Below are 13,521 nucleotides of genomic sequence, written 5' to 3'. Positions count from 1 at the left end.
ATTGAATCATGATATAATGGTGTCGAATTCCTAATACGAAGGGCTTAGTTTTCCATGCCAGATTCGATGCTTGCTCAACAGTAAAGTCAATATTGAGCCCGCAGGAGAAGACACAATTTAAGGCGGTCTTCTAGCTTCGACCCAGTGTTGCCAAACCCAGATGCTGCCAATACAACAATGAATCTAGCGAAAACCAGGGAGCACATGCTATGGAGGAATTTGACACGTAGAGATGGCTAGCACCTGTCGTGCCACTGAAAGAATGTAAAAAAACCATTTGATACAGTCGCTAGGGGCACTAGGATAATTGCATAAGCTGTTAGCCAATGCTGCAGTACATAGTGTGTAGCCATCCATACTTTTCTTGGCCACCTATCAAACGCCGGTGATGGTAGTACGTATTGTATTCACCATTGACTCGATTGATGACTGTTGCATCGAATTTTTGAAGTTTGTCTCCTCACCAACACAATAGCTGTGGACTAACTATTGAGCCAGTAGTCTTTCACTGTTCTTGCTGTAAATTGACGGGGACGTACTTCATAATCCCAGTAATGCATGCAAACTTATGGAAGTAAAATTAGTCACGATAGTGACTAATGGAATCATTAGCTGGTGCTTGAATTTGATAATTTGTAGATGCTAAGCATATTCTCTGGTCTGGAAGATATATTAGTTAAGTGAAATCAAATATAAGTACTATCATTAGACTTGATAGCACCAATGTTCTGTCAGTTCTTGTGTTCAGCATTCTGGTCTGTAGACCAAACTCTGAAGTCATAGGCTTTGCATGGTTATCATAGTATAGATAAATAGTGGTCTTCTTGTTGCTAAAGCCATGACCTAGCTGCTCTAGAATTCAAATCAATTCTAATTCTGAATATGTGCTGATGCTCTCGATCGTCTGCAGTAGCTGCTGCTTGAATCCCCAGCATCTACATGCTCTGAAGTGCATTGCCATGACTTTCTACTCATGATGGGGTATCTTCATTGCTCTCTGGGGCGCAGCATGTTAGCTTCCCGAAGACTTGGGAATTAGAATGTGCCGATAGCGACACCTGAACCTGACGAGACCTGGACGTTTTGGGCTGCTGGTCCTGGAGCCAGAGCTATCGGAGAAGGTCTTCGTGGGAGCTGTGCTGCTATGTATTCTTCTTGTCAGCTCCTTCAAGGTCACCCACCGAAGGCCCAAACAACTCCGCAACGAAGGGGGAAGGGGTCAGTGTCCTCTCGAGGGACGGTAACTGGGAGGAGGAGCCGTGAGGGGAAGAGAGGTGAGACTGCGAGCCGGCAGCAGAAGGTTCTAGTACGCGTTAGCCCTACCCCACGCGGAGGCAAGGCTCATACAAGCACGCGAGGTAAAGGCACAAGGGTCCACGCGGGTAGAGGACTTCCCAGCTTGTGGCCTTTGGGCTAGACGAGCAGAGCGACGAGGGGCAGCCATTTTTTTATGTATTTTCAATATATTTCAGAGGTGAACACAGCCCTGTAGCACTGCCCAGGGAAGCAGGAAGATGGAATGGAAGTCCCAGTTCCATTTGATATTAAAGTCTCTTCTCATTAGTTCCCCACTTTACCTTCATTCAGAAAGGTCTATGAATCGAGGAAAACAAAGGCAAGGAAGATTTGGTGTCAAAAAATACAGCTCACTTCAACAAGTAAATTGTAGGAATGTTACATCTAAGTCCAAGTAGGGAAGAGGATTTTTAGCGTAATCTCATGCTGAAACTTTTGTAATAACGAGCTCAAGAGTTAGCAGCACAGTTAGATATCTTAACTCTGCTGTTTTAATGATAGAGTACTCCGTATAAGCGCGCAATTTGCTGCATTCAACCCAGTTCGACTCGTGAGTCTTGAGGTTGAGTTAAGCATGCCGAGACAAGCTGGGGTCGTTTGTTTGCAACCAATGAGAGAGCAATCGGACCTGTTTGAAGCGAGGGTCAAGTACTTGGACACCCAAGGAATGGAGGCGAATTGAAGCAGCATTGAAAGCTTTTCCACATGATGGTGAGAGGGGTAGAAGAAAAGCCCGAAGACTCCTCTCGCCTTCGTATTTATTTGTAGCAAAATTGGGCCCTAGACTCTAGGTGGGGAAAGCCGGAACGAGTTACGGAGGACGGAGTACGTCACATCTCTTTGGGGCGTCAAACCATGGGGTGAATTCAAGGGCCGGTGAATTCTATCAAGACTCACTGCATCCATATACGTAACCGAAATGGCGGAGCTCATGCGGGCAGTCTGGGAGAATGGACAATATGCGGAGTGGTTATCGACTCATGGGGTTAACCCGGTAAAACAGGGATAGCGTTGGATCAAACGCAAACCCAGGATCAGGATCCGATGACTCCGTTGAAAAGAGCAGTAGACTACAGGACTTGGTTATTCTTACAGGTTCAATTACCCCGTCAAAGCAGCTCAAAAGCATATCAACTGCAATGACCGCGTAGTCCCAGGTCCAGCGGCCTGCGTAACTGTGCCAGCGAGGAAGACGACGCGGCGATCAGATAAGGACGGGATCCCTGCTAAGCCCCTGACTAAGCACGTAATACGAAGTACCGACCGGAGTTAACGGCAGCGAACTTCCCGGCCTCGTCTGATTACCCGTGCTAAACCCAAAAAGGTCATTCTCTTTTGGCGTGCGCCGGCGGTGGAGTCGCGAGCGAGCTTATCAGATTGTCACGGATTGGAAAATAATATTATTAAAAAGCCACTGGAACTCCTTTTGCCTGGCTCATCATTCTCTACTCCTCCTCCAGCATCACGACGACGCCCCCGAGATACTCAATTTCTCGGCAATCTCTCATACTTATTCCTTTTTAGCCGGCTGCGGGTGCGAATCGATCGTCCTGACCCAGAATCGGTACCTTGTCGCTCCCTTTATCAGTTGGATCTATGAACCACCACTTGTGAGTTCACGAAAGAATTATCACGGACATCTCTAGCCATGGACGTCGTGCTTGAGGTTCTCGATACATTTTTATTTGATTATCTCTACGCTCTGGCCGCACCAGCATCGCAGCTAGTTCCGCTGGCCTATTCGCAGATCCCCGATGGCCTAAATAAAACCGCGTCAGCTGCTGGTGGTTTCTTTTATCGTCCCGCCTCGCAATACTTGTATCTGGAGCCGTCGAAATACGCGTATATGAGCGCGCTACAGCGAGACAATGTGTACAGACAGGGCTTCTCTCTTTTCATCATCACTTGGTACGAATTCTTTGTTGGATTGCGGCACTCGATCCTGGTTCTTGTTTACTGATGATGTGACACATAGGGTCTTCGGTCTTGCCGTATATTTCATTTTTGCGACTCTTTCTTACGTTCTAGTTTTCGATAAAACAACCGTCAATCATCCAAAATATCTCAAAAATCAGATTCGGCAAGAAATTGCACAAACCTCTAGAGCGTTGCCCGTCATGGCGATATTGACTGTACCCTTTTTCCTTGCAGAAGTGCGGGGTTACGGAAAGATATACGATACTTTCGCCGAGGCGCCCTTCCAGCTGTACAATATCCTTCAATTTCCCCTCTTCTTCATGTTCACCGATGGCCTGATCTACTGGATCCACCGCGGCTTGCACCATCCGCTCGTTTACAAGCGCCTGCACAAGCCACACCACAAGTGGATCATGCCAACCCCGTTTGCTTCGCATGCTTTCCATCCGGTCGACGGCTGGGCGCAAAGCTTGCCGTATCACATCTTCCCATTCATCTTCCCGCTGCAGAAATTCGCATACGTATTCCTCTTCATGGCAATCAACGTCTGGACTATTCTCATCCACGATGGTGAATACGCGAGCAACAATCCAGTCATCAACGGGGCCGCCTGCCACACCATGCATCACCTATATTTCAACTACAACTATGGCCAATTTACTACCCTCTGGGATAGACTCGGTAGCAGCTATCGTAAGCCAAACGATGAGCTATTCCGCCGTGAAACTAAGATGGGAGAGGAAGAGTGGAAGCGACAGGTCCAAGAGATGGAAACCCTCGTGAAGGAGGTTGAAGGCGATGATGATCGCCAATACCTACACGAAGAAGAGGACAAGAAGAATCTGTAAATCTGCCGGCCAGATGACACCGACGATATGGCCCTTGATCGCGTGCGTGGATAATAAATACGTCTTACTCCATGCATGTAGGTGGGACGAATTATGACCAACAAACGAAACATCTGACAATGTCGACTGCCGGCTAGCACTTTACTCTCCGAAAGCGAACATTTCTCTCCTTCATGCAGGCTCTTACCCCTGCGGATACTTCCGCCAAGGAAGTCGAATATTTTTTGGGGTTCTTTTGAATTATCTTCTAATAATTCCTCGTTCGGATTCGTCCTTGAGGGCCTGACCATATTGTCGCACTTTGGTTGGATTCCTGGGTAGCACTGAAATATCAATCTCTGCCCTCCCGATGTGTACAACCGAGCGATTTATCTTTAGAGGAGGCGGGGATGGGTTTTGTTACTAACATTTTTATTCCCAAACATGCCTGCCTGTTAATTCTCTTTTTCTCCCGGCAGTTGCACTACCATTTGTATTCTTATTTCCCTGTCTGTATCTACGTTGTTATATATGAAACTTTGTAATATCAACATCTTTTCTAAGTATCAAATGATGGCCTCGTACATAAATCGCGTATCCAATAAGGTGTAATTCGCTAATTTCTTTGAGGGATTCCGCTCCTCATGAACTCCTTTCAATTCGTCAACGGTCGATAGTGGATCTCACTCTATGCGCATACCGAAGACGGCTCTATACTATATGTGTCCACATGATACTCGATAGGAGGATTCATCCGATTACAGAAAAATAAAATAAAATAAAATAAAAAATAAAAATAAAAATAAAAATAGAAAAGGCCTAGTGTTTTCATTGTAGACTATGCGCAAAGAACATAGGAATGCCTTAGAGGTGCTCAAAAGACAATCTTCCGTCTATTTAGAGTGTTCGACATCACTGGATTAGAAACCATGTTTCCATAGTAATGATGGTCAATACCATAAGGCATCCTCCTTCAGCGACAGAGTAACTATAATGTACTGTTGCTGATAGAGATCCTCTTGATGAGTTTGTGAGTCATTTGCTTGGGGTTTGGGAAAGTCCACTGTTCGCGCGCCAATGCAAGTTATGGTTGTGAAAGGTTAGGATATCACAGGTGAACATAATGAATAATGGTCCATAGCTAGGAGAAAACCAAAATTTCCTCGCTGGAAGTGCCTGCCATGAGGTGTCCAGTGCTGTGACATATAGTCACATATTGGGAGGCATCCAGCCAAAGTTCACTTTCAAAAACTGCAGTAGAATAGCAAGGATAGGTATTACCAACCCAAGGAAAAGATAACAGAAAGATTGAGTAATTAACAGCCCTCGAAACTGCAGATTAGTAGCCACAAATCAACCTGTTTTAAAAATACATTTCTCCGTCAAGCCTCGATCCCTGTGCTTCACTGCTTTCTACTGAATATCGGTCATCTCATTCTGTCCATCCGCTCCATCCGTTTCCATAGCAGTCTGTACCGGCTGCGGTTGCGGCTGCGGTGGCAGCATCGTCCCTACAGGCACCGCATTAACCATCGCCTCAGTGATAAACGCGTCCTCCACCGCAGCCTTCCGCCTAAACACTCTCAGCCACCTTTTTCCCCACTCACGAATAAGCTCATTCTCCGGAGCCAACGCACTATCATCATCGCGCTCCATCATCACATCGTTTGTTCCGCTAGCAACGGGCACAATAGAGTCGTCGATAAGTCGAAACATTGCTCTCATGTCTGCGCTCTCCCTCGTCAACGCATCTTGTATCACGCTGAGTTGTGGTTCCACGAGCGTTGGCTGAGTGCGGGCAGCCACAATCTGTCGGATGCGGTTCGTAACCTTGCCCATGGTGGCGGAGATCATTTCGAAAATGTGGGGTTTGGCGAGAATACTGCCAGCAGCAAGATTATCGACGAGAGCCCACTCGATGACCGATAGAGGCGTAAGGATGGTATAATTGAGGAGCTTGTCGACGATATTCACCGCATTTCCGGGCTGGTCGACCCAGTATTCCATCACAGAAGTGATTATCTGGCGGCGGGCAGCTGCAGATCTGGGGCCAATGGCAAGCAGTCTCTCTTTGCATCGTTCAATGGAGGAAAGAAGATGAGATAACGATTTGGAGCCGACGCAGCAAATGGATGTGACAAAGGCGTCCGTTGACGGGATTGATGGGTCAGCGAGTCCATGGGCCTTGGCTTGCTCCTCGATAGAGGCGATGACAGGGGCAATTTCTTCGTCCGACGCCTTTTTACGGATGAGTTGGAGAATTTCCTGGCCCTCTTTTGAATACGGGGTAGCTGTGTGTTCCATTAGTATCTCATTGCCGTAAATTAGTAACAGCTGTTAGACCTACTCTCTTGTGCGTATTTGAAATCAGGAGTATCCTTCTCCTTATTTTCAGAGATCAAAGCCTGGTACGGCTCCGGGATAGTTCCCTTGATGCGCTGAGCGAAGCTCAAACGGATCTCTTTATCCAAGGCGCCAATAATGAAAGCCTTCTTTGGATGCACGGCTGGCAATTCAACGTCATCGACCCTATAGGGTGTCAGATTCCCGAATGGTCTATTGGTTGAAAGATCGAAGGGTTAATATACTCACCACTCAGTCCACTTCCAAGTGAAACCGAAATTGCTCAGATGATGAGAGAACCAATCAAGAAATCTGTATGTAGGAGCTAGATCTAGTTTGTCCACATTGCGGTAAAGGAATCGAATTGCTCGACCCAGGCTTGGCGCAATGGCTGCCGGGGCAATTTTGCAAGCTTCAGTCAAGACGGAGTGGTAATATACCTGCTTATGTTCAGGCGAAGGCAGCTGTAATAGTTGAGAAAATACCGCATCAAGCGCGACATCCTCTGGCTTCCAGGTCGGCTTATCCGGAGCTACATCACGCAATTTATCAAAGGGAGTAGCACGCTTGATGAACGTGGTTGGTGCGAAATAGCAGTCAACGTCAATCAGAAACTTGGCTGCGGCAATTCGGTTGTAGTCGAGGATGTTGATTGTGTCAACCAACACATCTCTAATCAAGGAAGAGGCGATATCCGTAGTCGAAGGGACGGTCTCAATATTCTGGTCAGCATAAACCGATAGGAAAATCTCAGGGAATATCGCCCGTGGGCCGTTCTTCACTGGGTCGGGAATAGAGATGCTCGGGAAGGGATGCTTGGTGGCGTTTTTGAGAGGGTCTCCGTCAGAGTTGTCCTCCTCCTTGGGTGGCATCTTCCATGGTCGGGGAAGGCACGCAAGTTCCCAAGAATTCTTAGCTTCGTTCTGAAGTTGTTTTTGAAGTAGGCCCAGTGCGCTCAATCTGTCTTCCTCCGTTTTTTCTTCCGATGGGAAAGGATCCACGAGAGCCTCTAGCGTATGCGGTGTCGAGGCGATGATATCCGTCTTCTCCAAGAGCGCGGATGCATGGGATTCGAACCCCGATGCTGAGGACCCCATAACATAGGATATCGTGTATAGAATAATCTTAACAAGCTCAAGGCCGAGAGACTGTTTTTATGAATACGTTAGTAAAACCCCTCCCATCCGTTGTAGCCTTTGAGGATACGTACATCATCAGAAGACGCTGTCTGCAAGTCAACAGCCCGAGAAAAAAGCTCTTCCAGTATTGGGAAGATACCATCCCCTTCAAAAGCGCCCTGAAGGCAGCCAAGAAAGCGAAGGACAAGTTTCACTTCGCGCCACTCGCCAGCAGCAATATAGGACTGGGCCATTTCGCCAGCTTTGGTGAAGGCCCGGCTAGCGATTTCAGACTTTTGAGCGTTGATCAGGAGGACTACCGCCGCAACGAAGGGAATTTTAAAGGGCTGTTCGATAACCCTATGGCCAAATCAATATGGTCAGCTTTCGGTCGCAATAGCAACCCAGGTCCTCACGAAAAAATGCTCACAATTGCAACACCAAATCTTGGAAATCATTTTGCACCTCTTCATCTTCAGAATGTTCGCAGATAGTGTTTGCGATCTTGGCAACATCGTCTTCGACTCTTCGTACGGCCTATATTCGCACAAGGAAAGTTAGCACTCCCCGCAGACACCTTGGATCCCAAGGAATGCACCTAGGGCAAAACGACTCACCGACTCCGCGATTGTCAAAAGCTGTCTCCGAACTGACGCAGACAGCGGCTCCTCGTATCGCCGTCGCGGTCGATGGCGCTCCCCTCCTTCATCCTCTGCTCAATTCATAAGTCTCCAGCTCCTAACAGTATATCCTCCACCACTACGAGCGATGGAAGCAGGCACATAAGCCATAGACAAGAGACGCACCTCTGTACCGCCTTTTGCGGTTAAATCCTCCCCCTGGCCGACGCGCTTCGTGGTCCACCATCGCTTCTACAGCTACGCCCTCACAGCAATGGCCAAAAAAGAGGGTCAAACTCGAGAAATGCTAGTGATTTGTAGAACTCCTTTTTTTCACTAGAGCGCGAGTACTTCACACGTTTCCGACGGCGCGAAAGCGAAAACACCTCGCTCTCCCGCGATCTCACTGATAGCCTGGAAAGCCTTCAGCGCGATAAACGGTGCGCCAACGCAGTCAAACCCTTTAATCCAGCAGTTGAATATCTATCATCAATCCAAGTAATCAGCAACATATCCAAACACTTAATGGAGCACCTCAATACCGCATTTCGTCCCCACCACACGGCAAGTAACACAAACCCCAAAAGACAACAGGATCAAAAAAAAAAAAAAAAGAAAAAGGAGCTCCCGCAACTAACCCTACCGCAAAAGTTCTAACTACCTGCCGCTTTGCCTCACGCCAGGGGGAATTTGATAGGAGGATATAGTTACTCTCGAGCTTGAGCGGTCAATTGCACAGAGAGGTCGATTCGATTTCCGGCGTCTGCACCAAGCGACGACTGGGGTGCTTGTCAGAAGGAAAACAACTCCAGACTCTCTCAAACCAAAGAGCTCACCCAATCAGATGAGGTTTGCATTAGCTGGTAAATGGTAAATGGGGGCATTTCCAATGCCAGCCGGCGGCTCGCTATTACATTTATCCGACATCACGTAGGTAGGAACTTAAAATGATATCCGGCACGACGATCTTAAAGGACTTGACAGCAGTGATAAAACATGTCCATATCTACTGTACTTGCTGTGAGCTGGAAAATCCAAAGTTCAGAAAATGTGCTTTGTAGTATAAGACAGGTGCTATAATACCTATATAACTATGCAAGCATCATGGATTCAGAATAAAACAGAGCTCCCTATTGCAAAAACCATGAAGGCGCCACGCTGCAAATTCTCAGGTAGTAAGACATGAAAATGGGAATGGAAAGTAGTGACAAAGTAGGGCGTCGGTTCAAGGTCAAAGGATCGGTTAGCCCGGGGTGGTGTGTTAAGGGTTGAGAGAAAGGTGGAAATAGTGGGAAATGATAAATACCACTGGTTCAGGCAAGGTCAAAGGACTTTGAGGACTGACAGAGACAAGGAATGCAGGTATCTGGATTCAATGATAGTCCATGGATATGGAGGCCGTCGTCGAATGCGAATATCGACAAAGAAAATACACGTCATCCCCAAACTCAAGCTGTCTCGCTTTGCTTTTACCCGTTTACTCAATCTTCTCGCAAAGCCATCCTGTCACTCTCGGCTACCCTCCCCCCACCACGCCTATCATTGAGACACCTTGGTTAATAAGTAAGAAAAATGAAAAAGAAAAAAGTTTCAGCAGGCATAACATGTCCCTATTCACTTGCAATTTCCGGAAATATGATTTCAAGACCCCGCCGACCTGTCCAATAACTCCATGGTATCACGCGTTCACCATATCATGATCAGAAAAAGGAAATCATTGATTCATTGCCGCTTGGCACCATCAAAACCATGAATGGCATGATTGTAAAGCATTTTAGGTTCGAGGTTTTCATGCAGCGAAGGTCTAGACGATAACTCGAGGGGATCTTTGGTGTTTTTAAATTTCTGTTTTGAAGAAAAGAACCGTTCGATGCATAAGCTTGAAAACTCGCAAGTCATGTCAAGAGAGAAAGACTTCGAGACGAGCATTTGTCACTTCCAGCAAACAAGAATAGAGTTTGTGGTTCATGAGCTGAAGCTTTAATTCAGTCAAGGCGTGCCATCATTTCTTCCTTTTTGAGCGGAATGAAATTATCAATATCAATACCGCGGGCAAAGAGTTCGGATTTTGCATGAGGAGGCACCAGCTTATGGTTCAATGAAGGAGAAATGGACAGCTCTAGAGAACATGTCAGCTCGTGATGTGTATTTAGCGGAGTTATTTGACTTACCATGGTGAGTAAAGTTAAAAAGCTTGGGCAATTCACGGGCAGAAGCACTTGGGTGGCGTGAATCCGGCAAGCGAGTATTCGGGTCCCTCAATTCATCGAAGAACGGGTGGCACATAGCCTCGATGGCGGAAAGACGCTGGGTCGGGGTATATTCAAGGAGAGCAGTGATCAAATCAATAGCCTCAGGTGAAGCCTTGCGGAAGACCTTCACGGTGGTTTCGTCAGTAAATAGAACGCTAAAAGCTGATGTTGCGCTGCATACCTTGTTGAAGGGATGAGGTTTAATCTGCGGAAATTTGTGTTCCATATAATTCGGGTTCATGGTCTTAATCTGCTCACGGGTCGGAGTACCGAGAACTTTGATAATCTCAACGAGCTGATCGATACCGGATTCACCGGGGAACAACGGCTGGCCCAACATCAATTCTGCCATGACACATCCAGTGGACCAAACGTCTATATTCTGATTAGCGATTACAAGTGGAAAAAGGGAATCGAAGAACACCAAGGTGAAATACCGATCTGAGTGGTGTAGTTAGTTGCTCCAAAGATCAGTTCCGGTGCACGATAGTAACGTGAGCAGATGTATGAAACATTGGGCTCATTCTCAACAAGAATCTTGGCGCTCCCAAAATCGCAAAGCTTGAGCACGCCGGTACTAGGGTCGAGAAGGAGGTTCTGAGGTTTAATGTCACGGTGGCAGATACCCTGTGAGTGGATGTATGCGAGAGCTCGGAAAAGCTGGTAAGTGTAAAGCTTGACTTCAAGCATAGGCATAGTGGTTTTCATCTTGTTAAAGTAACGAGATGCACGATAGACGGTTTCAGGCACAAATTCGAGGACCAAATTCAGGTAAACTTCATCTTTCTGCGGATGGATCGGGGTTTCCAGTCAGTTGCCGCAAACTTGAAAGAATTAAGGACAGTGACTAGACTTACCCTATCTCCGTTGGAATAGTAGAATGCCTTGAGTTCGACGATATTCGGGTGACGAACAATGCGCATAATCTGCAGCTCACGGTTCTGATGGACTTCAGCTTCAATATTTGCAGCGGGCGGAACAAAGAAGGGCACGACCAACCTTGAAACGTTTGTCCTGGAGAACACGCTTAATGGCAGCATCCTCTCCGCCTGGAGAGAGCTTGGTCTGAAAGACAACTCCAAAGGACCCGTTGCCAACAATCTTGCACTGTGTATACTGCATCTCCCGAGTTTCGCCAGTCACGCCATCCTGAACTTTCTCGCGAATGACCTCTGCAACAGCCGAAAATTTCTCAGTCAGTTCAATTCGAAATGTGGGATCGAGTACGGAGCAGAAACGACTTACCCCCCATACGCAAGCTTGAAAACATGCTGGGCCGATTCTGTGACATTGCAGGCAGAAACGGAACCCGTAGGTAGACGACGCTGTCCAAATCTGGCTACAGCGGAGAACGGCTGGAGAAGTCAAGCAGAGAGGTGGAGCGTAGGCTCAGCTGTAAGGTCCGTCTTGGAAGAGGACAGGGTTCAGGGAAGAATCTTCGATCGAGGGGCGGGGGAACGTTTGCGGAGATCGAGAATGAGGAAGGCTGGCAGAGAGGTTAAAGGAGGATGGAGGGAGGAAGGTGGTGTGAATGCCTTAAATAGTGAGGAGATGCGACGAAAAGTGAGCGGCTAGACAACACAACAGTGAATGATGCGACGAAAAGTGAAGGGAACTTCACTTCGACCTCAGACGAAAGCGTGAGAGAGGTGAGAAAGTGAGAATTGAGTGAGTACAAGGGGACTTTCACTGAAGGTGAATGTCAAAAGTGAAGAAAAGAAGAGGAGTCTGAGAGGGCAGGTGACGTTGATGGAGAGACGAGCACCAGAATGGAGCACGGTGCGGGAAGGCGGAGTGGGAGGAACACTGCAAAAGCAGTGACACAGGAAGGGGGAGATATGTATGCAGGGAACCAGATTAAGCCTCAAAACACCACACCACAGAGAATATTGTTCTTGAGACAGTTATGAAGGAGAGGTGAAGAATGGAAAGTTTCCAGGAAGAATAAAAAAAAGGACGGACCCGAAGGTGAAGGTAGGGAAAAGAGCTGAAGGTTGGTGGCTACAAAGACTCGACCGGTGGTTAGTCTTGCGGAAAGCGAACTGCTTTTCCTTGAGGGGGGTCTTTGCTGCAGTTTATTGTATTATGGAGTACAACATATGTAAGTTATCTGGCTGCATTACAAGCTGATACATGACGGCCTGGTGTCATGGAGCATGCACCTCAGGAATCCTCCGCAACGCAGAAACGGAACGCTATCCACACAATCTACCTGCTCTTCGGACCCCTACGGCGCCGTCCAGCAATCTATTTTGAGCTATCTGCCAGAGCAAATTCCAGGACTCGCGAGAAAGCAACGTTGCCTGGCAGTGACTTGGCCCCCCTCCCAGCACAGGAGCGCGTAATTTTCCCTGCTGCTTCGCATTACCGCGTAATTACGCAGGGAAGGTTCGTGGAAATAATGTGTGTGTGCTTGGAAGACGTCAATGTCCACGTGCTTCAGCCTGACGAAACGCCACTCAAGCAGAGCGACAAGGACATTCACGGCTCCTGAAACAGAAAAATGGGCTCGAATGCCCAAACCAAGTTCCAATATATACTTGAAATTCAAGCTGACGAGGTTTGTGTGTTTGATGTGAAATCCTGGCAGCCCGAAGAGTTTCAGCATGGCTTGAGCCCAAGGAGGGGCATGCACAGAGAAGTTTCGGGCCAGCAAGTTGCGTCCAGAGTTACCTTTAGCTCAACCATGACCCCCCCGCCCCGAAGTCTCTCTTCCAACAACTTCTGAAAAGGTTCCAAAAACGCCCAAAGAATGGGAGGCAATGACGTGAAGATCGGGAGTACACACGTCTCAGCTGATCACCTGCGTAGCTGAATAAGCATGCCGGGTGCGCGGGCGACGTCGAGTTTCCAGTTCTCAGGAACATCCATGGGAGCGCAGGCTGGGTGTGAGAGAAGGGTTGGCGGTTGCGACTGCTGATGAACAGCGATGCTGGTTGGTCGGGTGACCAATTGCAATTTTCGCCCGTAATGAATCTTACAAGAAGCTGGCCTATGGCAACCGTGGGATTGGTCATTGATTGGCCGCCGATTGCTGGCTAACGGCGCTAAGGTAACAAAGCTCGTACCAGCCCGGCGCTCTCCACTAACCCTACACAGGACAAGATATACGGAGTGCGCTCTGTACATATACGTAGGTTGGGATATC

At 47.7% G+C, this 13,521-nt stretch overlaps 3 protein-coding genes across 3 annotated transcripts; 1 reads left to right on the top strand and 2 right to left on the bottom strand.

The window, feature by feature from the left end:
• The first annotated feature begins 2,671 nt into the window (after nt 1-2,671).
• Nucleotides 2,672-4,592, top strand: ERG3 (c-5 sterol desaturase). The gene is made up of 2 exons (XM_003071134.2): nt 2,672-3,204; nt 3,272-4,592. The coding sequence occupies exons 1-2, from the start codon at nt 2,945-2,947 to the stop codon at nt 4,059-4,061; spliced, it is 1,050 nt and encodes a 349-aa protein (XP_003071180.1). The 5' UTR covers nt 2,672-2,944; the 3' UTR covers nt 4,062-4,592.
• A 755-nt stretch (nt 4,593-5,347) lies between these two features.
• Nucleotides 5,348-8,952, bottom strand: D8B26_000780 (uncharacterized protein). Its single transcript, XM_003071133.2, has 8 exons — nt 8,760-8,952; nt 8,308-8,604; nt 8,119-8,213; nt 7,932-8,038; nt 7,594-7,861; nt 6,633-7,531; nt 6,388-6,569; nt 5,348-6,331 (listed from the first exon to the last, which is right to left on the bottom strand). Exons 2-8 carry the CDS (start codon nt 8,366-8,368, stop codon nt 5,454-5,456), a joined length of 2,490 nt encoding a protein of 829 aa, XP_003071179.1. The 5' UTR covers nt 8,369-8,604; nt 8,760-8,952; the 3' UTR covers nt 5,348-5,453.
• Nucleotides 8,953-9,479: 527 nt separating this feature from the next.
• RIM11 (regulator of ime2) lies at nt 9,480-12,367 on the bottom strand. Its single transcript, XM_066123336.1, has 7 exons — nt 11,619-12,367; nt 11,373-11,545; nt 11,231-11,314; nt 10,811-11,159; nt 10,555-10,748; nt 10,293-10,497; nt 9,480-10,240 (listed from the first exon to the last, which is right to left on the bottom strand). The coding sequence occupies exons 1-7, from the start codon at nt 11,662-11,664 to the stop codon at nt 10,107-10,109; spliced, it is 1,185 nt and encodes a 394-aa protein (XP_065979410.1). The 5' UTR covers nt 11,665-12,367; the 3' UTR covers nt 9,480-10,106.
• Between the last annotated feature and the right edge of the window lie 1,154 nt (nt 12,368-13,521).

Source organism: Coccidioides posadasii, chromosome 1 (genome assembly GCF_018416015.2).
Source record: "Coccidioides posadasii str. Silveira chromosome 1, complete sequence".
Classification (NCBI taxonomy): Eukaryota; Fungi; Ascomycota; class Eurotiomycetes; order Onygenales; family Onygenaceae; genus Coccidioides; species Coccidioides posadasii.
The sequence above is the reverse complement of the archived record's forward strand: the minus strand, read 5'-3'. Positions and strand labels throughout refer to the sequence as shown.

Bases quoted from the DNA above. Each gene is read 5' to 3' on its own strand.
- ERG3 (XM_003071134.2), top strand. From the start codon at position 2,945: ATGGACGTCGTGCTTGAGGTTCTCGATACATTTTTATTTGATTATCTC. The intron at 3,205-3,271 runs GTACGAATTCTT...TGTGACACATAG, and splicing joins TCTCTTTTCATCATCACTTG to GGTCTTCGGTCTTGCCGTAT.
- D8B26_000780 (XM_003071133.2), bottom strand. From the start codon at position 8,368: ATGGTGGACCACGAAGCGCGTCGGCCAGGGGGAGGATTTAACCGCAAA. The intron at 6,570-6,632 runs GTGAGTATATTA...GACACCCTATAG, and splicing joins ACTTGGAAGTGGACTGAGTG to GGTCGATGACGTTGAATTGC. The intron at 6,332-6,387 runs GTAGGTCTAACA...TGGAACACACAG, and splicing joins TTTCAAATACGCACAAGAGA to CTACCCCGTATTCAAAAGAG.
- RIM11 (XM_066123336.1), bottom strand. From the start codon at position 11,664: ATGTCACAGAATCGGCCCAGCATGTTTTCAAGCTTGCGTATGGGGG. The intron at 11,546-11,618 runs GTAAGTCGTTTC...CGGCTGTTGCAG, and splicing joins TTCAAGCTTGCGTATGGGGG to AGGTCATTCGCGAGAAAGTT. The intron at 11,315-11,372 runs GTTGGTCGTGCC...GAAGTCCATCAG, and splicing joins TCCAGGACAAACGTTTCAAG to AACCGTGAGCTGCAGATTAT.